A 26587-nucleotide genomic window follows, 5' to 3' on the forward strand; every position below is an offset into this window, starting at 1 on the left:
TCATGGCAATTAAGGTGGCTCACTAAAAAGAGAAGATACAAATCACTCAGAACCAGACTGACTCAGAACCCAAACAGTGTTTCTCTCAGTGAAAGGGCAGGAACCACAGAACACAAATTATGTTGGTGGGATTTGTGTGACTTTTAATTTCTTATGTTACTAATGTCTTACAGTAAGTGTGAGGAGTAAAGACAGGGATGGGGTAAAGGTAAGGAAGAAAAGTATTTTTCAAGTTCCTTGAACTATTGAAGCATGTACTAGGATAAGAAAGTTCAGTAAAAGCATCATGTCCTTATCACCAGAGCTCTTAAAGGAGACATGGAACAGAGATGGGGCAACTCTTCAGCTCTGGCAGAAGTGACTGCTGGACAGAGAACAAATCCTGCATCAGCCTTGGCACACATGAAAGACTGGGCAATGCAGATGCTACACAGCTGGGCAGATGAAGAGCTGACTGTCCAGAATCTACTTCTAGCAAGCGAGTAGGCGCATGCACACCCCTTCTCTGGTCTAAGTGTCTCTTCCTCTCCGGCAGGACCCCACCAACTGTGCAGCCATGAAGTAAGTGTTGGGGAAGTCTTTTAGAAAACAGAAAGATTTCTTTCTTATATATACGCTGGTAGTGTTGATTGACCACAAGTGGTTTTACTTTGGGGCGGTAGCATTGTGTTCTGGTGACAAAATATCCTACACTTAGCACTTGTAAAAGGCATAGGAGAGTGAAAGCAAGGCCTCTTTAGGACCTAGACTAGTGGGAAGGGGAATACGTGGATTCTAAGGGTAAGGGGATGAAAAAGCTAATTCTATATCACCACAAATGAACTGACACGTAAATGACACTTGGCTTTTTCCACTCATAGAAACACTCACTTCTTCTAGCTTATACTACTAAATCTAAGGTCAGCTTCATCACAGTTTGGGGTATTTACTGTGCTTCTAAAGTAAAGGTGAAAAGCTACATCCTTAATAGTTTTTTCTCCTAATTAAATAGATTTGTGTAAGCTGAAAGCCTAAAGTCTAGGGATTCTTTTCATTATTTTATATGTTGGGGGAAACCCTTAAAATTCATCACTGCCATTTTTTTAACTTACAGAATTGAAAGAATATGAAATGGGCAGGGATAAGTAATTACACGAATCATAGACATGGTCAACATGCATCTAATTTTACCCACTGAGCAGAGAGCGAATGGGGGTAAGTTCTTTTGAGAAGAACCAAAATGTGTTTAAAAGGGAAGAATACTACACTAGACTATTTTTTTCCTACATGGAAGAAAAGGATATATGGAATTGAGGGAGGTGGAAAGTGTCCATTAAACACCTATTATTAGTGAAATAATTCTATCAGAGTGGAATTGGGTATGGACCATTAGTTTATCTCTGGCAGTGATCTTATATTTTAGGTATCTAGAGTAAGATTATTTAGCTGGGTAATGGCTGGGTAGCGTGAATAGTTTTAATTTCAGTTCACAGCAAATGACGATGATCACAGATTTAGCACCTTAGTTTGTACTTCCTCTGCACCTGAATCATCAATCACTGTGAAGCGTGAGCTGAAGGTCAGAAAGCTGTATTCTTAGATAACTCATCTGTGATTGCTCCAGGACTGCAGTTTACTTCAATCTAAGGGGTGGTTTTCTTATTAGAGAATGTTAAGTATTCAATACTAAATATGAGACTGAAGCCTTGAAGACATTTTATAGTGGTGGCAGGTGTTATGGTTCAGGAATAGGCTGTTTAACAAGTCAAATGCATATCATTCCCTCTTAAGCATTAACTTTTTCGAAGCAATGGAATTATATTTTTTGGCTTGAAATGGTGGTTTCTTCTATATTTGATTTCTCGGTTTTCTTAGTAGATATTACTGTCTCCTCTAATATTTCTTCAAAACTTTCCCCTATCTGGGAGGTTTTCTTAGAGGCTACCTTAGATGCCTCCTCCTCCTCCTCCTCTTTCTTAAGTGATAGCCCAGTGGATGAGACTTTGGAGGTTGTAGAACTGAGGATTCTAGGTGGGAGCAGATAACTTGGATTGGGAAGTGGATTCAGCCCCGAAATGCTTAACCCACTGGTGCTAAAACGTGTCTCCTCGCCTTCCAGCAGTTTCCTGTAAATTCAACAGAGAAAAACTCTTAGGAATTCAGTAACTTTTTCCCCCCAGAACTCAACCCTCCAGTCCTGATTCATTTGAGAGAGATTCCAAAGGACTCTGGAGTTTCTTCATAAGATTGAAACCAATAAATATTTAATTTCAAAGCTCAAAGGGTTGGACCACGTGCATACGCATGCACACACACATACCCCTTCAGCACCAGCTATGTTTAAAGCATTGTCGGCCGGGCACGGTGGCTCACGCCTGTAATCCCGGCACTTTGGGAGGCCGAAGCGGGCGGATCACAAGGTCAGGAGATCAAGACCATCCTGGCTAACATGGTGAAACCCCGTCTCTACTAAAAAACACAAAACAAAATCAGCCGGGCATGGTGGCAGGCGCCTGTAGTCCCAGCTACTCAGGAGGCTGAGGCAGGAGAATGGCGTGAACCTGGGAGGCGGAAGTCGCAGTGAGCCGAGATCATGCCACTGCACTCCAGCACTCCAGCCTGGGCGACAGAGCAAGACTCTGTCTCAAAAAAAACAAAAAACAAAAAACAAAAAAACAAAAACAAAAACAAAAGCATTGTCAAAGGAAAATCTATCCTGTTCACAAATATATTCCAGGAGGAAAACCTACAACTCCACTTGGCCACATCACACCCATTTTTGGCAATTAGCAACAAAGCTCTAGGGAGAAGTAATTTTTCTAATTAACACCTTAGCTGCAATAGGGATAAGGAGGTGAGATGTCCACAAAGGTGGTAGAAACTGCCTTATTCAACCTGGATTTGAGATTTGTACTTTTTCAGTGTATACAGGTACAAAGGGAATAGAACCAGCAATAGCAAAAACCAGTGAATGACACTATTTCAGATAACAGATTTTTATCAATGTGACCAAAACAGTCCTATAAAAGAGTGGCCCCAAACCATGTTTCTCATAACTCTTAATAGTTTTTAATCGTCCTTTTTTTTTTTTTTTTTTGAGGCAGAGTCTCACTGTCTCCCAGGCTGGAGTGCAGTGGCATGATCGCAGCTCACTGCAACCTCCGCCTCCCAGGTTCAAGCGATTCTCTTGCCTCAGCCTCCAGAGTGGCTGAGACTACAGGTGTGTGCCACCACGCCTGGCCAATTTTTGTATTTTTAGTAGAGATGGGGTTTCACCATGTTGCCCAGCTGGTCTTGAACTCCTGATCTCAAGTGATCCACCCACCTCGGCCTCCCAAAGTGCTGGGATTATAGGAGTGAGCTACTGCACCTGGCCCCAAACCCAATTTTTAAAGTTACGAGTCTCATGGGTTTTTATTTTAACCTCTGTGTACTCACATTATCCCCTTAAATCCTTTCAGAGGTACACAGAATACTCTGGGACTAGTAAGATGGAGCTGGATTCTATCTAAGTAGAGGGACAGAGCGGTCAGCTCACCTGAAAGGGGCCAGTGATGCCCTTCTTCCCTCCCTCACCAGTCAGAAGCCAGAGAGACTAGACCCACTTATTTGGGCAGCATTGCCCCTAGGTGACTGGATTTACTTGGGTAAGCAGGCCCTTTGCAGTACCTGTAAGCTGCTATCTCAATGTCAAGAGCCATTTTGACATTGAGCAAGTCCTGGTATTCCCGAAGGTGGCGTGCCATCTCACTCTTGGTGTTCCTCAGATCATTCTCCAGCTGCCCAATGCTATCCTGAAAAGTAACATATCCAAAATAGTTAGGCCAAACCAGTTGAAATTCCTCAAGATTTCCAGAAGGCAAGGATTCCCAACCCTGACTACATGTTAAAATCACCTAATGAACTTATAACTTGCTTATATCCAGGCCTGTCCCTGAGCCCAGATCCAGATTCACTGGTTCTGGGGTGGGGTCCCAGCATTTGCATTTTTTTCCATAAAGGTCCCCAGAGATTTGGACTTATGGTGAGGACTGGGAACTTTTACCCAGAGGGCAAGTGAACACCTGCCCTTTTCAGGATAGCCACATGGCATAGAGTTCTCAACTGAACATGGAGATGATTTTTTTTTTTTTTTTACACTTACCACCCCTCCCTTGCTTGTTGTGTTGCTGCTAAATAACTCTGTTGTAGCATGTGCTTTCCAAAACCCAAAGCCTCAGGTTAGCAGCTTAGATTCAGAAAATTCCGACTGTGGAAAGCACAGAGAGCTTTCCAGCAAGACCTCTCTGCCTCCATTCATTTTGATGATTTCCTAGAAGCCTGCTAATCAGTCACTTTACTGAGAGCATTTTACATTATAGGTAAGGAGAAAGCAGAAATACTCCAAGGAATTTTTAAAAAACCAAGGCATGGAAGAGAAATCGCTTTATATTTATATATTTATAGTCCTTGAGCAGCCAGAGGAATTTTTTTTTTTTTTTTTTTTTTTTGAGACAAGGTCTTGCTCTGTTGCCTAGGCTGGAGTACAGTGGTGTGATCACAGCTCACTGCGGCCTCAAAATTCCTGGGCTCAAGCGCTCTTCCTGTCTCAGCCTCCCAAGCAGTTGGGACTAACAGGTGTACACTACCATGCCTGGCTAATTAAAAAAAATTTTTGTTTTGTAGAGATGAGGTCTCATTATGTTGTCCAGGCTGGTCTCGAACTCCTGGCCTCAAGAGACACTCCTGCCTTTACCTCCTAAAGTGCTTAGATTACATGTAGGAGCCACCATGCCCAGCCTGGTCTTTTCTTTTACTCCTTAACTATACCAAGTTCATTGCTGTCCCAGGCCCTTTAGGCTTGTTATTTCCTCTATCTAAAATGCCGGTCTTTACATGGCCGACTCCTTGTCATAGAAGATTCAGTTCACCCAGGCACGGTGGCTCACACCTGTAATCCTAGCACTTTGGGAGACTGAGGCAGGCGGATCACCTGAGATCAGTTCAAGACCAGCCTGGCTAACATGGCAAAACCCTGTCTCTACTAAAAATACAAAAATTAGCTGGGCACAGTGGCAGGCACCTGTAATCCCAGCTACTTGGGAGGCTGAGGCAGAAGAATCGCTTGAACCCAGGAGGGGGAGGTTGCAGTGAGACGAGATCGTGCCACCGCATTCCAGCTTGGGCAACAAGAGCGAAACTCCGTTTCAAAAAAAAAAAAAAGATTCAGTTCAAATGTCCTCTCCTGCCAGGCATGATGGCTCATGCCTGTAATCCCAGCACTTTGGGAGGCTGAGGTGGGAGGATCACCTGGAGTCGGGAGTTTGAGACCAGCTAGACCAACATGAAGAAACCCCGTCTCTACTAAAAATACAAAAATTAGCTGTGTGCAGTGGCAAGTGCCTGTAATCCCAGCTACTTGGGAGGCTGAGGCAGGAGAATCACTTGAATCCAGGAGGCAGAGGTTGCAGTGAGCCGAGATTGCACCACCGCACTCCAGTTTGGGCAACAAGAACGAAACTCCGTCTCAAAAAAAAAAAAAAAAAAAAAGATTCAGTTCAAATGTCCTCTCCTGCCAGGCACGATGGCTCATACCTGTAATCCCAGCACTTTGGGAGGCTGAGGCGGGAGGATCACCTTGGGTTGGGAGTTTGAGACCAGCCAGACCAACATGGAGAAACCCCGTCTCTACTAAAAATACAAAAATTAGCCAGGCGTGGTGGTGCATGCCTATAATCTCAGCTACTAGGGAGGCTGAGGCAGAATTGTTTGAATCTGGGAGGCGGAGGTTGCAGTGAGCCGAGATCGTGCCATTGCACTCCAGCCTGGGCAACAAGAATGAAACTCCATCTCAAAAAATAAAATAAAATAAAATAAAATATAAAATAAAATAAAATAAAGTCCTCTCCTCAGACAGGTCTTCATTTGCATCCAATTTAAGTATCCACCCTCAACCAACCCAGCACTTTATTTTACCTTAAGCCAGAGCAGCTGCTGGCCCATGCAGGAACCTTGAGCAAATTAGAAAAAGATACACCCAATGGGAGAACAAATTAGAAAAAAAGCACTCAATTGAATGCAGCCACCCTGCTCTCAGCTGTTACCATTATATGAAATTATCTTCTTTTTTTTTTTTTTCCCCGAGAGGGAGTCTTGCTCTGTTACCCAGGCTGGAGTACAGTGGTGCAATCTCAGCTCACTGCAACCTCCACCTCCTGGGTTCAAGCAATTCTCCTGCCTCAGCCTCCTGAGTAGCTGGGATTACAGGTGCGCACCAACACGCCTGGATATTTTTAGTAGAGACGGGGTTTCACCATGTTGGCCAGGCTGGTCTTGAACTCCTAACCTTGTGATCCGCCCGCCTCAGCCTCCCAAAGTGCTGGGATTACAGGCGTGAGCCACGGTGTCTGGCCCCGGCAATTTATTAGTTTATACTAGTTTATTTTCTGTTGCTTTCCTCTATAACAGAGTTTTACAACTTTGGCAATGTTGATGTTTTGGGCTGGCTAATTATTTGTTATTGTGAAATGCAGGATATTTAGCAGCATCCCTGGCTAGATGCCAGAAGCACATACTTCCCTCTCCCAGTTGTGAGAACAAGAAAATGTCTCTAGGGCATCCCAGCACTTTGGGTAGCTGAGGCAGGCGAATCACTTGAGGCTGAGCTGGGAGAATTGCTTGAGCCCGGTAGGTGGAGGTTGCAGTGAGCTATGATGGCGCCACTGTGCTCCAGCCTGGGCGACAGAGCAAGACCCTGTCTTAAAAAAAAAAAAAAAAAGACACAATGATTGGGGGTTATTTTTAAGAAACAGTGATGCAGGGCCCAGTGCGGTGGCTCATGCCTGTAATCCCAGCACTTTGGGAGGCTGAGGCGGGCGGATCACCTGAGGTCAGGGGTTCAGGTCAATCAAGAGATTGAGACTATGCCAGCCAACATGGTGAAACTATGGTCTCTACTAAAAATACAAAAATTAGCTGGGCGTGGTGGCATGTGCCTGTAATCCCAGCTACTCTGGAGGCTGAGGTAGGAGAATCACTTGAACCTGGGAGGCGGAGGTTGCAGTGAGCTGAGATCGTGCCATTGCACTCCAGCCTGGGCGACAAGAGCAAAACTCCATCTCAAAAAACAAAACAAAACAAAACAAACAGTGATGCAGATAAACATATCAGAAACCTCAAGAAAGTAAGTGTTGACAGGCCCTTGAAACTCCCCTTGTGTAAGAATGATAAAGCAATGGTGAAAGGTAGGGCTGAGACATCAGGGGATGCAAACTTCCAAATCAAGAGAATTTGCAGAATTAAAATTCATACCACCTACCTGTTCTATAAATATTGACAGGAATACTGTAAAGAAGAGTCTCAATTGACTGATGGATACAGAACAAGGAATGACAGTCAGTAGGAAAAATATGTATTATACTGGACCGTGATGCATATATTTCAAAGTGTGTTAAGAGATCATGAGGCCTTAAAGAGATTTTTACCAAGAAATTTTACCTGATAGTTCCTATTTGAGGTTATAATCAATTCTGCTACTGACATATTAGGGACAAGAGAATCAATATTACTGTGGTAAGAGGGAAAAGAGTCTAGGGTGAGGGAAAAAGGGGAAAGAAGAAAATATGATTATGCAAAGGAGGAGGAGGAATGCTATATGAAGATAAGAGGAGGATTTCATCAGGAACGTGGGTTGCAGTTTTTGCTCTGCCACTAACATCCATTGGACCTCAGCCAGTTTTCTACATTTTAGTTCCTTCCAATCTTCTACTTCTGCATACGGAAAGTTAGAATGTTTATTCTTTTTCTAAGGTGTTCTGAGATCCTCAAATTAGGACTTCAATTTAATATATCTCACATATACATTAATACATGATGAGTCCATTATCTGTTAAATTAGTAGGCATTAGAACAGCACAGCACAGCACACAGGAAGAACTCAATAAATGTTAGTGATTTTTATTCTTGATATTATCATACCAGGTGGCCCTCTAGCCTTTTGATGACATAGACAAATTAATCACAAGCCCTCACTATTACCAACCCCTTAGATAACTAAGAAAAGTAATGTATAACAACACTTTAATATTGGATAGTTGGAGGCATATACCTTAAAGCACCAGATTTTTTAAAATAACAATTTCGAATAAAAAGCCTTTCTAAAGTGGCTTATACCACTCACAATCAGGACACTAAACATAATGCCACCTTCCACAGCAATTAAGGGTCATGATAATCAATTTAAAAAATAATTCGGTGACATCTTTTAGGTCATCCGAGGTATATCATCAGGCTGTTTAATTCTACCCTAAATAACCCCAAAGTGCCGTGTTTGAATTAGTGTTGATGCTCATTGATTTTCTTTGTTCTGAAAGATGAACGGATCTGCTGCTGCTCATTCTTAACAATGCCTGACTCCAGTGGTCCCCATTCTCCATCTTGCTGCAGTCTTGAAACCAAATAAAAAAGCATTTTGAAATCGTGTTAAGAATGAATAGGCTGGGGGCAGTAGACGTGCCAAGTTCCTAATGTGTGGCTTAGAGATAGATGATATTTCTCATCAGCAGGTTAATTAGGTCCTTGCTTAAAACATTATTTTTGTTTCACAGCTGTGTTTTCTGAATAAGAGGTGGTTGGGGAGCTCAGTTCTAGACAGATGAGATTTCCTTGAACTTCTATGTTGCAAATTTCATATATCGATTTTACAGATCATTGTAGAGAAAAGCACAACTTTGCTCCTTTCAGAAGGAAGTGTGCTGTGTTCTGACCATTGATTGCTCTTCAATGTCTGGTCTCTTTGTTTGCGCTCTCCTCCCTACATCAGGCTGTGTCTTGCATTGCCCTTCAGAAGCCCTGCCAAAGATGGCCTCCAATTCGAGATCTGAGCAGAGCGCTGCAGTCTGTCCCTCCCCCAACCACGCAGCTGCTGCCGGCTTAGCCTGAAGGAACGGGACGGCGGCACGCCCAGCTCCAGCTGAGGTCTCTCCTGGAGGAGCTAAGACAAACGCTGAGCATCGTCTTAGCTCATCTGAGCATCGCAGCCCGTGGCTGGAAGGATGCCGGGTGGAGTAAGAGAAATGACTGGCCACACTAACATCTGCAGTGGTGAAAAACGACAGAGCTTGGATTTCAGCACGTTTGGGGGGCCCTGGGTCAGGGAGGCTGTAGTGAGTGCCCCACAGTCTGATTGAAAGAGGCTATTTAGAATTACTGCTCTGCATAATCAACTTGAGTGCGGACGGAGGATTTTTGTGGTTCACCATGCATGCTTTATTCTCACTCCTACCTTTCCTTTGTCCCCATCTTTTTCTTTCCTCCACCACACTCGAAAATCCTGCATTATACGTATCTGCGTAAACTACTTTACCAGGAGAAGTGGTTTAGATCAGTGTACTCCAAAGTCAGTCTGAGGACCAACAGGATGCAGCACTTTTATTGAAAAATGCATATTCCTGGGCCCTACCTGTGAACTGCTGAATCCATATCTTTGGGAGTGGGCCTGATAATTTTTTTATGCCCCCAAGTGACCTTAGAGTGTCACTGAGTTTAGGATCCACTAGTTTAAATTTTTTTCTATAAAGATACTCTCATGGTAGCCCAGGTGACAGTAATACAGTAAGATAGGGAGGGGCAAACAAAACAAAATGAAACAAAAACCAGGTGGAAGAGCTTAAAAAAGATCAAGTGTAGCTAATTTTAGAAATGGATCTATCAAGCTATGGATTTATATGCAGCTACTGTCACCTCCAATCTCCAAGGGGCCAGCCCCTTCCTGCTATTTAATTAGGCTGTACTCCAATCTCATAATGGAGAGAAAAGAGAAGACTTGGCTTGTCTCCCTGGAGAGCATTAACCTGCGATGCAAGGTCTTTCAAGGAAAGCTTCAACTTTCCAAGACTGACCACAGTAGAGGTCTGAGACCCTGAGTACCCTCCAAGAATGTCTTTGGACATCTTTAACAGAACTGGGACTCTAATGGTGTCGAAGTGGCTATGTAAGCACCAGCATTGCCCTATGTCAGAAATGGAAACCTCATCAGCTTTCTATGCAGAGGGCAGTTGCATTTGGCTTTTGAAGACAATAGCCTTAGCTCTTCCTAATCTCTTCTCTTGCCTGATTCAGACTCTCTCATACACTATTGTGTACTTACTGTGTCACCTTGAATCATTTTTTACCCTTTCAAAAGTGTAAGAAGCTTTCTCTCCTTAAATAGGCTATCAGCTCTCTGGGGCAGAGAAGATGTGACTTTAATGGGGCCTTCTTGTGTTTCATAGAGGGTGCCAAGTTTGAAAAGAAAAATGGCCCTACCACTAAGAAGGAGAACAGCCTCCCATTACTGCAGTGAAAGGTGGGAATGAGATGAGAGGGCAAGAAAACAATGGCTAAATCTCACTGTAGAAAGGGAGGCTTTTCACCTTGGTCAGCACTGCCAAGATTGTTAGAACAGTCAGAGACACCCTTGTGGCATCAGGCTGTTAGGATCTGCAGGTAAGACTTGAGCTCCACCTTAGCCTTAGTTCCCAAAGAGTAGGGAACCAGATCTCTGTTGTCTGACCTCCTCTTCCACTCCCATCAGCAGGTCCTCTGTGGCTCTAAAGGCTCAAGCTGATGGGGGCAGCACCGCAGAGCTGCAGATGCTGCAGTTTCTCTATTGTTGTTTTTTGTTTGTTTCCTGTAGATCATGTCTGGATGACCCTACCATTGTCTAATGATGAAAGCCTTTTACAGCAAACAAGCCAGGCAAAACTGTCACTACCTCTTAGAATGTATGGGCTATAACAAGCAAACAGAGAACATGGAAAAGCCCCATTCAGCTGGCAGCTCTGAGTAAGTTATCCTTTTTTTGTAGAAATACTGGGCTAGCCCTCCAGAAGACCACCTAGCTTGTACTTGGAGGCTTCTAGAAGAAAAAAATGAAGTCTCAATTAGCCAAATGTGATTAATTCAGGCCATCCAGGGGTTAGGGTACATAATGAAAAGTTCAAGTTATGGATTTTGAGGCAGAAATGGAAGTACTTATTTGAATGATAATGCAATACCAAACTAACCTACACAGTCCAAGCAGGCTTTTTTCCTTTATCAAAGGAAGTTATTGTAACAAACAGCAAATACCTGCACATCAATAAGAATTCTTTAGCTTCTGATTAAAATGTTACTTTTGAGATTTCATTCCTTTCTTGGTTCTATTTTACCGATGTTCCAAGCCCTATTAATCTCACCAAATGTAAACTTTAATCCTAGCTAGAATTATTGCAAGTTTCTGAATTGTTGTCATTCTATTCAAAGGAGCTTTTATTGTACCTTGAAAGCTAACCACACTATTTCAATTCTTTTCTACACCTTCCATTTACCCTGTCTCCTGCCCCTGTGCCCTTTGCGGTCATAATCCCAGAATTTCTTATATAGTAAAACTGAAGACGCAGTGGCCTTTGTTGGGAAGAAATAGCCAATCAATACCATCACAGGAGCTTAGAGGACAGAGAAAGATGGAAAAAATACATACACTAGAACAAAGAAAAACCATCTGTGTGACTTATCACATGCACTTACGATGAAAAAAATATTAACAAAACAGGAATTTTCAAGTGGGACCTCACAGCTGCTGAGCAAATTGTTTTTTGTTTAGTGCTAAGCCATCCATGAAAGCCAAAACTGATGTTGTCTATGAGGTGACCTTTGATTGCAGGTAGCCAAGACTGATGTGTTGGTGTTGCAGGAAAAAAAAAAATCAAAGCAGTTAATTGCCTAGAGATTCATAACTGGGACACGAGACAGGAGAGACATCATTTCTGAGATGGGAAGAACTGGAGATCAGCACCGTGGACAGCGCCCGGACCTGTCACGTTTTGCCAACCGGCGAACGCTTTCTTTAGGAGGAAATGTTAGCTGGTGGACAAGGGAATCGTGCGTGTGTGTGTGTGTGTGTGTGTGTGTGTGTGTGTTGGGGGAGGAGGGTAGAGCAGGGTAGTTACTACTAGCTCAAGCATCGCTCAGCTTGTTGGCTCCCAATCTCTACTTTTTGGAGCACGAAAGTCAAGAAAATGGGATAGGACTCTTCCCAGTTCAGGATCGCATTCTTCCTTCAGCCCTGAAGCAGACCATACTCCATAAATATCTTCTAGGGCGCACAGAAAGCCTTTCAAAGTCAACCAAACAAGCCAGATAGCCGAGACAGCACCGCCCACGTAACCTGCCCCGTTGGGCTCAGTCCTACTTTGGGTGGGGCACTGTTCTCCGGGTCGCCGGTGTGTGTAGGCCCGCTTGCTGACAGACAGGCAGTTAGGTTTTCGAACCTCAAAGAAATTTAAGGGCTTCTTTGTTTGAAGGGCTGGGGCAGGGACATAAACGAAGGGCGTTCCCTAAAATTAACATTAAAGACTCCAGGGCTTTTTGTTAACCAGCGCCTCCAGCCGGGGCTCTTCTCTCCTCTCTTTTGCCCTCCCCTTAAGTCCTGGGGCCCAGTTTTACCAGAGGAAGCGGGTACGCGCGGAAGAGGGCAGGGCACCCCTGCCCACGCCCAGCCCCGGCCCTTACCTGGTAGCCAGCTACCTCGGCACTGTGCCGCTCCTCCAGCTCCAGGATCTGCCTCTCCAAGGACTCGTTGGCTCCGCGAAGGCCCTCGATCTCGATGGTGCGCGCCTGCAGCTGGCGCCGGTACTCGTGGATCTCCTCGCGGCTGGCCCGGATGGCCTCGGTGCTGCGCGCCGCCTGCTCGTTCAGGTTGGCAAACTTGGACTTGTACCATTCTTCCGCGGACTGCAGGTTCTTAGCGGCCAGGGACTCATACTGGGCGCGGATCTCCCTCAGAGCCGAGGTCAGGTCTGGTTTAGCCACAGCCACGTCCACCTCGGCCGCGGCCTGTGACGACGCCTGCAGCGTGGCCAGCAGCTCGGCTACCTCCTCGTCGTGCACCTGGCGTACGAAGGCCAGCTCGTCCAGCAGCGACTCCACCTTCTTCTCCAGGTCCAGGCGGGCCAGCGTGGCGCCGTCCACGTCGCGCTGCTGCGCCTTCAGGGCGCGCTCGGCGCCTTCGCGTCCGCGGCTCTCCTCCTCGCAGCGCGCCCGCAGCCGCTGCACCTCCTCGGCCAGCCCGTCGCGCTCCAGCAGGGCCTGCGAGCGAGCCGAGCTGGCCTCCTCCAGCTGCGCGCGCAGGTCGCGCAGCTCGCGCTGAAAGAGCTCGCCGACGCGCGACGGCTCGGCGTGGCGCTGTCGCAGCGCGGCCAGCTCGGCCTCCAACGCGCGGTTCTGCGTCTCCAGCTGATGCACCTTCTCGATGAACACGGCGAAGCGGTCGTTGAGGCCCTGCAGCTGCTCCTTCTCGTTGGTGCGGATGATCTTGTACTCGTTGGTGCGCGCCGCCGCCTGGCTCAGGTCCAGCCCGTCGGACGCCGGCGGCCGGCGATAGGCCAGGCCGAGGCCGAGCGACGAGGCCGAGGAGCAGGCGGCCGAGGAGGCCACATTGCTGCGGGACAGCGACTGCGAGCGGAAGCCGCCCGCGCCGCCGGCCCCGGAGAGGCGGGCGGACAGGCGAGAGCCATCCCCGAACACCTTGCGGTAGGAGGAGGAGGAGCACAGGTAGTGCTCCGGGCCGAAGCTCATGGTGCCGGGATCCGGGCCGGACGTGCGGCTTCGGCGGGAGCTACAGAAGAAAGGAGAGGTGCGGCAGGCAGGGCGCGGCGGGGCGGTGCGCCAGGCTTTTAAGGCGCCGGGGCTGGGGCGGCGCGTTGGGGGCGGAGCTCCTGCTCCGAGTCTGGCCCGGAGAGGGAAGGGGGGCATCCAGGAGCGGGGGCAGGGAGGCGCAGTGACTACGGCAGCTGCGCGCGCGACGACCTGGGGCGCGGGGACAGGGCCATCTGCATCGGAGTCGCCCCTTTCCGCAGCGCCTCTCCCCAAGAATCGACTGCTTCGGAAGTGACTCGAGCGGAGGGGTGCCTAAACGACTGAGGTTTCCCATCTGGAAACCACACAGCTCTGTCGCATCCCTTGACCCTATCCCCTCTTTCTTCTCTAACCCACTGGGAGGTTAGGGGTTTCTGGGAGGTGTCCCCTACACCCACCCTCATCCTGAGGTGAGGCTAACAGAAAGCCTTCCCGAGGGCGAGGCCGTGTTTTTCTAGTTACAGTGAAGACCCGCAGGCGAGGCCTTGTCCCCTTCCTCAGGGTCCCCAAGGAGAAAGGTGGGAGATGCTACGTCAGAGAGCATCTCTCCAGCTGCCCCTCTGCAGCTCCTAGGGAGGCTCCGGGCGGAAAGATGTTCGGAAAGTGCCTCTCCCAGAAGAGACGGGAGATCGGTAAAGAAAGTGACCCCGAGCTGCGGAGAATGGGGAGAAGCGGCGGTACAGAGGGGAAAAGAGGCCAGACTTGGGGGAGCAGGAGGCGCTGGGAATTGCTGGGGCTCATCAATAGGGCACTAAAGCATGGCACAGGCCAGGACCACAAGCTGCTGGAAAGGGGGCTGCAGACTTTTGTCTTTAGAGCATTATATTTTAAAATATCTCGAAAGGAGCATTTTTAAACCAGGAGGCCACATTGCTGCCTCAATGTGGATTGGATTTCTGGCTTTTTGTGATTGTGCCTCAATCACAAATTGGATTTCTGGCTTCTTCTGAAAATGGGAAGAGCTGGGATGCCCACAGTGGCAGAGGTGAGTTGCCCTTGCCATTTGTATAAGAAGTGTGCTCTCCTGTTCACTACAGTCCCTGCCATTCTCCGCTGAATTACGCCCCCCTTCTTAATTCATTTACTTTACCTCTCTGACCCTGTGGGCATTTGAGATTTCAGTCTGTGTAAATCCAGCAGGGCAGGTCCTCAACTGGCTTCAGAGAGCCACTCCCTGTGCAGATCTCTTTTTGGAGAAAAGAGATCCCTGCAAAAAGATTAAACTCCAAGAGTGGGGGAGAGTGCTGGTGACTGAGCCTGCCTCTTCTGCCACATGGTAGGGTTGGTGAGGCAGGGGGTGAGAATCAAAGAATGGAATCTGAAAAGATGAAGGCTGGGAGGGATCAGTGTGGAGTCTGTAATATGTACCCACTTTCAAGCTTCTAATATCATTCAGGATGTGGATATGGCTTTGGAGAGGGAGTAGGAAGACCTTTTTAGTTATATCCCAGAATTCCAGACTGAGGGCCTTTTATTGATATTGGAATCTTCAAGGACGTAGTTCTAGGATAAGTTTTACTTCATGGGTAAAAGGGAATATGCTTGGGACAGGCCACCAAAGGAAGGGTGAAAAGGGATCTTATGGGACTTTGGAGCATATCTCTTGGCTTTGTGCTTGACGTCATGGAAGATGGTCAGGCCCTGCCACAGCCTGCCCCTCTGGTTCCTCATCACAGACCAAAGCCTTGAGTTGGAGGGACTCAATTCTGAGGTCTTTGGGCTCAGAAAGACCTGGTAAGGTGAACAATAAAAGATTGCTAATACTGCTGAATAATGATTGTCTGCCAGTACTTGTGCTGGCACTTTTGCATAGGTTTACCTCCTCTGAACCATGCTTCAAGGTGGCCCTCACTTCCATCTTATAGATAAGGCACTGAGGTGCGGGTGCAGCACAAGATCACCAGCAAGCAAAGACAAGCATACATTCTCTCTTCACTACGTAATTCTGCTTAGTGCAGTGAGACTCTTTTTTTTTTTTCCCCGAGATGGAGTTGGCCGGGCGCAGTGGCTCACGCCTGTAATCCCAGCACTTTGGGAGGCCGAGATGGTCGGATCATTTGAGGTCAGGAGTTCGAGACCAGCCTGACCAACATGGTGAAACCCTGTCTCTATTAAAAATATAAAAATGAGCCGGGCATGGTAGCATGGGCCTGTAATCCCAGCTCCTCAGGAGGCTGAGGCAGGAGAATTGCTTGAACCCGGGAGGTGGAGGTTTTAGTGAGCCGAAATCATGCAACTGCACTCCAGCCTGGGTGACAGAGCGAAACTCCATCAAAAAAAAAAAAAAAAAGACAGAGAGTTGGAGTTGCGCTCTTGTTGCCCAGGCTGGAGGTGATCTTGGCTTACCACAGGTGAGCGGGTAGGTGTCTGCCACAATACCTGGCTATTTTTTGTAATTTTTTTTTTTTTGAGATGGAGTCTCTCTGTGTCGCCCAAGCTGGAATGCAGTGACACAATCTCCGCTCACTGCAACCTCCGCCTCCTGGGTTCAAGCAGTTCTCTGCCTCAGGCTCCTGAGTAGCTGGGATTACAGGTGCCCACCACCACACCTGGCTAATTTTTGTATTTTTAGTAGAGATGGGGTTTCACCATGTTGGCCAGGCTGGTCTTGAACTCCTGACCTCGTGATCCACCCGCTTTGGCCTCCTGAAGTGCTGGGATTACAGGCATGAGCCACCACGCCTGGCCAATTTTTTGTATTTTTACTAGAGACAGGGTTTCATCATGTTTTCCAGGCTGGTCTCGAACTCGACCTCAGGTGATCCACCTGCCTCGGCCTCCCAAAGTGCAGGGATTACAGACGTCAGCCACTGCGCCCAGCCTGCAGTGAGACTCTTGAAGTCTCGTTAATTTCCATGCAGTACCGCTGGCTGCCGTGGCTCCCGCCTGTAATCTCAGCACTTTGGGAGGCCGAGGTGAGTGGATCACCTGAGGTCAGGAGTTCGAGACCAGCCTGACCAACATGGAGAAACCTGTCTCCACTAAAAATACAAAATTAGCTGAGGGTGGTGGCGCATGCCTGTAATCCCAGCTACTCTGGAGGCTGAGGCAGAAGAATCACTTGAATCCGGGAGGCAGAGGTTGTGGTGAGCTGAGATTGCACCATTGCACTCCAGCCTGGGCAACAAGGGTGAAACTGTCTCAATATATATATATATATTTCCGTGCAGCCAGAATAGGACTAAGTGGGCTTTGGAAGAGTTTTGGCTGATAACAAATCAGCATGGTGGTTTGTAATTGAAAGAACATTGGACTCAGAGTCAGCGGCACTGGGTTTGAATTGTGGCTTCTGCCACTTACTAAGCGTGTGGGGATAACAACACCTACCTCCCAAGAGTCATGAAAGCTTGAGCTGATGCATGTGAAGGTGCTTTGTAAGCTGTAGGTATAGTTATGGTCATCGTCATCCTCTCTCAAATGAAAGGAACGGTTTTGCATCCATCAGCAACAGGATCTGAGTTGGGTTTAGGGAGGGGATTGCAGGAAATAGTCCATCACATCCTTGCACAGGTCTCCAGGCTACTGCTACTGAAAGTCAGCAAAATGTTCTGGTTGGAGTTCCGCTTTCTTTCCCTTCCCATCCTCCAGTGGAATCAGTACCCCAAAGGCAAAACACACATAGAACAGAAGAAAGTGAGGCAAAAGGCCTAAATATTCCAGCAGAGTGACAGTTGCCCTGGCAAAGCTGCATTTTGCATTTTCTCAACAGCTTATCTGAGATTCCAAACTGGTATTCCCCTGTGGGACTTATGCCTCCTCTTTCTTGGCATCTCACCCCACAGGCCCAGATGTTTGGCTTTAATAATTTTAGCACAAAGCTATCCTGCGAAGGAGTGATCTTGGCTGAGCCTCAATCCATAACTCCTTCCAGCTGGCCAGGCCTCCTGAGGGAGTTCCCTGTGTGTGCCAGGGCTGTGTCTTCATCTTCCTCTAATGGCACACTCAGACACCACAGACACGTTGTCAGTCATCCCCAGTTCTCCCTAAGGCCACATTGTCCAGTCTTTCTGTGGCATTTGGCAGTGCTGACCACTCTCCTTGGTTTTAATGACTCAGTTCTTAGCCTTCTGCTCTTCCTTTGTAAACTCTTTTTTTAGGCCAGGCACCGTGATTCATGCCTGTAATCCCAGCACTTTGGGAGGCTGAGGTGGGAGGAGCACTTGAGCCCAGGAGTTTGAGACTAGCCTGGGCAACATGGCAAAACCCCATCTCTACCAAAAATTCAAAAATTAGCTGAGTGTGGTGGTACCTGCCTGTGGTCCCAGCTTCTCAGGAGGCTGAGGCAGGAGAATCGCTTGAGCCCAGGAGGCAGAGGTTGCAGTGAGCCGAGATCGCACCATTGCACTCCAGCCTGGGCAATAAGAGCGAAACTCTATCTCAAAATAATAATAATAATGATAATAATAATAATAAACAACTCTCTTTTTACGATATTAGATCTCCCAGAAGCAGGGAGGCTTATAAAGTTTTCTCCCTGAGAGATCTAGTTTTGCATCTAGCCAGGTGACCTCAAACACGTTACTATTTGCTGAGCCATAATTTCTTGAAATTGTCTGTGAAATTTCAATAAAACAATCCACCCGAGTGCTCTGCAAACCTAGCTGATCATTAGAATTACCTGAGAACTTAAATTCAGATTCCTGGGCTTTACCCACAACCCACTTAATCTAAGGGATTGAGATCCCTAGACCTGTCTCTCATGAAATGACTGTGCAGTTTAAATGAGATTATGTATACAAAGCAGGCGTCACAATGCCTGCTGTGTGCATGTTCAGTAAATGGTAGCTGTTAGAAGTATTAACTTCTTTAATTAATTCATTCACCAAATAGTTACTCAATGTTTATGTCCAAGGCCCTGGAGTAGGTGCCTTCTCCATAGGAATAAGGCAGATGTGGGTTCTGCCTCCATGGTAGTGGCATTCTAGTAGGAGAGACAGAGATTAAGCAGCTAATTACACCATTAATTGTTATTTACACTTGTGACAAGGGCTCTGAAGGGAAGTACAAGTTGCTGTGGGGCACACAACTAAGGCCCTGACCTATGCCAATGAGTCCCAAACCCCTATTTCCAATTTCCACCTCCAAACTCACAGATCTAACTACCTGTTGGATATCTCCTCATGAATGCTTGCTGGTCTTCAAATACGATAGATCTAAAAGTGAACTTATTATCTCCCTCTTCTCCTCCCCTCTCCCCTTGCTTCTTGATCTTCACCTTGTCCCACTCCTGTTCCTCTGCTTACACAGTTCCTTCTTCCTGGAATTTCACCCCCAGCCCTACTTCAACTGTTGAGATCCTTAAGGCTCAAATGCTGCCCCTCCTTGAAGCCTTCCTTGGTATCTCCAGTGGAAGGTGATCCATCCTTCCCTTGAACTCTCCTCCTCCTACACATAGCCTTTGCAGCACTCATGTGGCTCATAATGAACATAGTCTTCTACTGTAATTATTTGTATGCTTGTCTGAATTGAAATGGGAGCTGTGTGCAGTAGTGCACACCTATAGGCCCAGCTACTTGGGAGGCTGAGGCAGGAGGATCTCTTGAGCCCAGAAGTTCGAGGCTGTAGTGTTCTATGATTGCACCTGTGAATAACCACTGTGCTCCAGCCTGGGCAACATAGTGAGACTCCATTTCTAAATATTAAAATAAATAAATAGATGAATAGAACTGGAAACTCCTTGAGCACAACTCATCTTCTACATCTATATATATATCTCAGCACCTAACACAGTATTAAACACATGTGAGGTGAAAAAAGGGGTTGAAAATGCTTTCTCATACAACCACTTGTGAAAAGTCTTTGGCATAACACCAAGAGTGAGATTCATAAAAGAAAAAAAAATACTTTTAACTTCATCAAAATTAAAATCTTTTGCTCTGTAAAAGATCCTGTTAAGAAGATGAAGGCAGTCAGGCACCGTGGCTCACGCCTGTAATCCCAGCACTTTGGGAGGCCGAGGCAGGCAGATCACGAGGTCAGGATATCTAGACCATCCTGTCTAACACGGTGAAACTCCGTCTGTACTAAAAATACAAAAATTAGCCGGACATGGTGGTGGGCGCCTGTAGTCCCAGCTACTCGGGAGGCTGAGGCAGGAGAATGGCATGAACCCAGGAGGCAGAGCTTGCAGTGAGCCAAGATCGCGCCACCGCACTCCAGCCTGGGCAACAGAGCGAGACTGCGTCTCAAAAAAAAAAAGGAGATGAAGGCTGGGCATGGTGGCTCAGCACTTTGGGAGGCCAAGGCAGGCAGATCACGAGGTCAGAAGTTCGAGACCAGCCTAGCCATCTCTACTAAAAAATTAGCTGAGCGTGGTGGCGCACACCTGTAGTCCCAGCTATTAAGGAGGCTGAGGCAGGAGAATTGCTTGAACCCAGCAGGCAGAGGTTGCAGTGAGTCGAGATTGTGCCATTGCTCCAGCCTGGGCAACAGGAGACAGAGTGAGACTCTGTCTCAAAAAAAAAAAAAAAAAAGAAGATGAAAAGACAAGCCAAAAATATTTACAAATTACAACAAATGTATCCAGAATATGTATCCAGAATTTGTAAAGAACTTTCTAAACATAACAGAAAGGAAATGAACATTACAATTAGCAAATGGGCAAATGACTTGAATAGGCATTTTACCAAAAGGAATATACATGGCAAATAAGTACATAAAAATATGTTCAACATACCTAGCCATCAGGAAATCAGATTCAAAGCACAATTATGTGACACTACGTACCTACTAGAGTGGCTTAAACACAAAATACTGACAATACTAAGTACTTACAAGGATGCAGAACAGCTGGATCTCTAATTTATTCCTGCCACAAAAGCTGATGGGGAGGTAAAATGGTACACATACTCTGGAAAAACACTTCAGTAGTTTCTAATAAAGTTAATATACATTTGGCCGGGCACAGTGGCTCAAGCCATTACTGTAATCTTAGCACTTTGGGTGGCCAAGGTGGGCAGATTACCTGAGCTCATGAATTCAAGTCCAGCCTGGGCAACATGGTGAGACTCCATCTCTCCTAAAAATACAAAAATTTAGCCGATCATGGTGGTGTGTGCCTGTAATCCCAGCTACTCGGGAGGCTGAGGTGGGAGAATCACATGAACCTAGGAGGCAGAGGTTGCAGTGAACTGGGATTGCACCACTGTATTTGAGCCTGGGCAGCAGACCGAGACTCTGCCTCCAAAATAAATAAATTAATGAATTAATTTAATTAAATAAATTAATATATATTTACCATGTGACTCAGCAATTTCACTCCTGAGTATTTCACCTAGAAAAAGGAAAACCTATGTTCATACAAAAATGAGTACACGAATGTTCATAGCAGCTTTCTATATGATGTACTAAAACAGGAGACAACCCACATGTCTTTCAGCAGGTGAATGGATAAACAAACCAAGATACACTCATACAATGGAATACTGTTCACCATTAGAAAGAATGAACTATTGACACATGAAACAACTTGGGTGAATTATAAGGGCATTTTACTGAGTAAAAGCTAATCTCAAAATGTTACATATTACACGATTCCATTTATAAAACATTCTTGAAGCAAAGAAATTATAGTGATGGGGAAAAGATCAATGGTTGACAGCAATTAAGGTTGTAGGGTTGTGGGAGGATGTGACTATAAAGGGGCTAACAGAAGGGAATTTTTGTGGTAATGGAACATTTCTGCTACTCAAATCTATACACATGATAAAAATTCAGAGGGTGGGAGAGAGAAGAGAGAAACCTAATGAAATCCAAATAAGGTCTTTAGTGAATTAAGGCGTTGTATCAATGTCATTTTCTTGGTTTTGATAATGTACTATAGTTATATAAGATGGTATTATGGGGGGGGCTGGGTAAATGGCACATGAGAACTTTCTGTACTATTTTTGCAATTTTTTTGTGTCTTAAACTATTTCAAAGTAAGACATATATAAAAATAGGCAAATGTTCTTAGGAGATACATACTGAAGTTTTAGGGTTGCAGTATCATAATTTATGTAACTTACTCTTAGATGGTTTGGCAAAAATGCTGTCCACACATACCACACACACAAATGCACACAGAAGGGGGAGGTAAAACAAATGTGTCAAAAAGTTGACTATTGGTGAATTTAGGTGAAAAATGTACAGTTGTTTATTTTATTAGCCTTGCAACTTCTCTAGGTTTAAAATTTTCAAATTAAAAAGTCAGGAAAAAAATTTTTTTTTTGAGACAGAGTCTTGTTCTGTTGCCCAGGCTGGAGTGCAGTGGCATGATCTCAGCTCACTGCAGCCTCTGCCTCCTAAGTTCAAGCATTTCTCCTGCCTCAGCCTCACAAGAGTAGCTGGGTGTACAGGTGTGTACCACCAAGCCAAGCTAATTTTTCTTTTGTATTTTTCTCTTTTTGAGATGGAGTTTTGCCCTTGTTGCCCAGGCTGGAGTGCAATGGTATGATCTCGGCTCACTGTAACCTCTGCCTCCCAGGTTCAAGCGATTCTCCTGCCTCAGCCTCCCAAGTAGCTGAGATTATAGGTGCCCACTACCATGCCCAGCTAATTTTTGTAGTTTTAGTAGAGGTGGGGTTTTGCCATTGTTGGCCAGGCTGGTCTTGAACTCCTGAGCCTCCTAAAGTGCTGGGATTACAGGCATGAGCCACCGCTCCCGGTCTTTTTTGGTATTTTAGTAGAGAAAGGGTTTCACCAGGTTGGCAAGGCTGATCTCGAACTCCTGACCTCAGGTGATCTGCCTGCTTCGGCCTCCCAAAGTGCTGGGATTACAGGCGTGAGCCACTGCGCCCAGCCAAGAAGTTAGGAAAATTGATTAATAGATACATAGATGAGAGAGAGAGAGAGAGAGAGAGAAGGAAAGTATCACTCAAATCTGGGCTTGAACCAGTGACCTTCAGTCTAACACTCTTTTAACTTGGGCTAATTGTAAAGACCTCTCCCGCTTCCTTCTTGCCCACCAGTAGGAAAATCCTGCTTGTTTTGAAGTAACAGAAAAAGGTCAGAATTTACACTACGTTGGGAGTATTTTAAGTGCTACTCTGAGTCCTTAGTATTGCCATAGTCATCTCACACACATTTACTGAACCCTGGCTATATGCCAGCTGCTGGGATCCTAGAGATGAATATAGCTAGAAGTGACAAATGGTGTCACTTCTCTCAGATTAATTTAATTTTAAAAAATATGGAATTATATGTAGTATGTAATGTGCTGCAACTTTCTTTTTTCACTTCATAAGTCATATACATTTTTCCACATTAGTTATATACATCTATTTACTTCTTTTTACAGTTCAGTATAGCATTTACTTGTAAGGATGTGCCATAATATTCATTTTTCTCTAATAAAAACACCACTCTGATTTTTTTTCTTTGTCCTATGATTACCACAAGTGCATATGAGATTTTTACAAAAAGAAAGAAAAAAAATAAGCTAGACATAGTGGCTTATGCCTGTAATCCCAACGCCTTGGGAGGCCGAGGTGGGTGGATTGCTTTGAGCTCAGGAGTTTGAGACCAGCATGGGCAACATGGCGAAACCCCATCTCTACAAAAAAATATTAACACAAAAATTAGCCGAGCGTGATGGCGTGTGCCTGTAGTCCCAGCTACTCAGGAGGCTGAGGCTGGAGAATTGCTTGAGCCCAGGAAGCAGAGGTTGCAGCGAACCGAGATTGCACCACTGCACTCCAGCCTGGGCAGCAGAGTGAGACTCTGTCTGAGAAAAAGAAAAAAGAAAAAAAAAGAAAAGAAAAGAAAGAAAATAAAAAATAAAAGAGAAAAGAGAAAAGAAAAGAAAAATACATTGCCTGAGTGAAATCCAGCCTTCATCTCTACTTTGCCATAATCACACACACACACCTGCTGTGTGTCCAGCTGCATGCTTGATACTTTTTATGTCTGTATGGTAAAAGACATGAGACATAGTCACACTCCCAAAAAATTACAATCAATTGAAGAAGTTTGACTAACTTGAGATTTTAACTTAAGGACCAGGCAGTATGCACTTGATTACAGACCATACATTCTAAGCACTCAGAGGGAAACCTACCCTTTTTTTGTCTGATTTCAGACTATTTTTTCAGCTAGATTTCTTTAGCCTCTATGAAAAGATATTGCACGAGCATATCATTAAGGAAGATGGGGGAGAATCATGCCCCAAACTTTCTAGAAGAAAGGGGAATGTTTTTAACAAAGAAACATGAAAGAACATGACATCAAGCTAAATCATACTCCTGTTTGTCCTTCATTTATAAAACTTCAATTGTTTCTATGTAAATAGAAGATAAAAACAAACAATAGGCTGGGTGCGGTGGCTCACGCCTGTAATCCCAGCACTTTGGGAGGCCAAGGCGGGCGGATCACAGGGTCAAGACATCGAGACCATCCTGGCCAACATGGTGAAACCCGGTCTCTACTAAAAATACAAAAATTAACTGGGCATGGTGGTGCATGCCTGTAGTCCCAGCTACTCGGGAGGCTGAGGCAGGAGAATCGCTTGAACCTGGGAGGCAGAGGTTGCGGTGAGCCAAGATCACACCACTGCACTCCAGCCTGGCGACAGAGCGAGACTCCGTCTCAAGAAATAAAAAAGTACTTTGGGTTGATCAGTTGATAGTTAACAGTTCATCCTATGTGGTTGTAGTTGTGCTCACAAAATTGTGTTTGCACAGTTTTGCATTGCATTGTTTGATGTGCAGCGTTTGTTTTTCTTCCATATTTTTGCTTAAGGAATTTGGGGTTTCTATGTTTTGGCTTTAGCAGTGTCTCAGTGCTTAAGCCTATTTCTGTGTTCTCTTTCTCTCTCTATTTTTCTTTCTCCCTCTCTTTCTTTCCCCTTCCCAGAATGTTCTCTTTATTCACTTACTTCTAAGTCTGAGGCTAGGCTGAACCAGAGTTTCCAGAACCCCAGGATTAGGAGAAACAGGGACTTGCCTGTTCATTTACACTTCAAGACCATGGACAGCTCCCCAGCCGTCCTGGTGTCGGTGCCTGCTTTATAGACTTCACCGAATATGAGAATGGAAACGAATCTGAGAAACTATTTGGCCTACCTCCTCCTACCTTTTGCTGTTTCCCAGAGAAAGGATCCTAGTCGGCAAATAGTCCAGGATTATTAACTGCCTGGCTGGGGGGAGATACAAAGGACCTGGAAGGCGCCTTCACCCAGCATTTCCTGCACTCAAATCTGCTAATGCTTGGAAAAATCCTTCAGTTCAACTCAGCAGACTTGTGTGGACCAAGGCTTTCCCTCCCTGGAGAGATAAGGCCTAAATACAGATACTGTCTTGGAAGGGGAACAAAGGAACTCTAGTTTAATAAGAAAATTATCCCTCCTAAAGGCTGTTCTCCATGGGAAATAGAGGAAGAGACAGCCCAGAGTATTGGGGGCCGAAAGGGCTGGAGAGGGAGTGGCGAAATGGAATGGAACAGGGGCATTCAGGGACTTCTGGGGACTCTGAAGTCAGTCTTGGTGAGCTCCACACAGTTCACGGCAGTGTGCCCTGAGCACACAGTCAAAGATATGCCTCACACTTTCCCAAAATGAGAATACAGAAGTCTCCCACTGTTTCCTCTTCCAAACTAGACTATTTTTTTTATTTTCTTTCTTTCTTTTTTTTTTTTTTTTTTTTTTTTTTTCTTGAGACAGGGTCTCGCTCTGTCAACCAGGCTGGAGTGCAGTGGTGCAAACATGGCTCACTGTAGCCTCAACCTCCTGGGCGCAAGCGATCCTTCTGCCTCAGCCTCTCAAGGCAGCCTGAGACTATAGGCACATGCCACCATGACCAGCTAATTTTTTTTTTTTTTTGTAGAGATGTGGTTTCATCATGTCGCCCAGGCTGATCTCAAACTCCTGAGCTCAAGCCATCCACCCACTTTGGCATCCCAAAATGCTGGGATTACATGTGTGAGCCACCATGCCCAGCCAACTAATTTCCAAAAGATAATTTATGCAATGATTTGATGTATTTTGTCTTCTTTTGTTCTTCATGACAAACTTAAGGTTTTATTATTCCCATTTTCCAAATGAATAAACTGAGACTCAGATTAGGGAACATGTCCAAAGTGACACATCTAGAAATTGGCAGAGCTGGGTCTTGAACCAAGTCCCTCTGACTCCAAGCTGGTGTTCCTTTCATCACACTTTATCCCTAATTGGGTCTTTTTATGTGTGGTAAAATGCATATAACAGGAAGTTTACTATTTTAATCATTTTAAGTGTATAGTTCAGTAGCGTTACATTGACAATGTTGTACAGCCATCTCTATTAGTTCTAAAACCTTTTCACCATCCCAAAAGAAACTCTGTACTCATTAAGCAATAACTCCACATTTTCCCCGTCCCCGTCTTTGGCAATCCCTGTTTTATTTTCTGTCTCTATGAATTTGACCATTCTTTGTACCTCACAGGAAAGGAATCATACAATATTTGTCCTTTTGTGCCTGGCTTATTTCACTTAATATAACTTCATGGTTTATCTATGTTGTATCATGTGTTAGAGCGTCATCTCTTTTTTCTTTTTTTTCTTTTCTTTTTTTGTTTTTTTTTGAGATAGGGTCTTGTTCTGTTGCCCAGGCAGGAGTGCAGTGGCACAATCTTGGCTCACTGCAACCTCTGCCTCCCAGGTTCAAGTGATTCTCATGCTTCAGCCTCCCAAGTAGCTGGGATTACAGGTGTGCACCACCATGCCCGGCTAATTTTTATATTTTTAGTAGAGATGGAGTTTCTCCGTGTTGGCCAGGATGGTCTTGAACTCCTGACTTCAGGTGATCCACCCACCTCGGCCTCCCAACGTGCTGGGATTACAGGTGTGAGCTACCATGCCTGGCCAGAACTTCATCTCTTTTTATGACCTGTTACAATCTTGTGGTTGCAGAGGACAGAGATTCACTCAGGCCACCAGAAGGAATGAAGGGTTATTGTAAGCAGCCTTAACAGAATTCAGGAAGACAGAAATCTCAGCCACATGCTGAAGTTTAGGAATAGC

The 26587-nt window shown here is 45.5% G+C and overlaps 1 protein-coding gene across 1 annotated transcript; it reads right to left on the reverse strand.

The window, feature by feature from the left end:
- Positions 1-122: 122 nt before the first annotated feature.
- INA (internexin neuronal intermediate filament protein alpha) lies at positions 123-13636 on the reverse strand. Its single transcript, XM_032178928.2, has 3 exons — positions 12490-13636; positions 3649-3773; positions 123-2105 (listed from the first exon to the last, which is right to left on the reverse strand). The coding sequence occupies exons 1-3, from the start codon at positions 13552-13554 to the stop codon at positions 1796-1798; spliced, it is 1500 nt and encodes a 499-aa protein (XP_032034819.1). The 5' UTR covers positions 13555-13636; the 3' UTR covers positions 123-1795.
- Positions 13637-26587: the final 12951 nt, after the last annotated feature.

The sequence above is a fragment of the Hylobates moloch genome, unplaced genomic scaffold (genome assembly GCF_009828535.3).
Source record: "Hylobates moloch isolate HMO894 unplaced genomic scaffold, HMol_V3 SCAFFOLD_3, whole genome shotgun sequence".
NCBI classification, from domain to species: Eukaryota; Metazoa; Chordata; class Mammalia; order Primates; family Hylobatidae; genus Hylobates; species Hylobates moloch.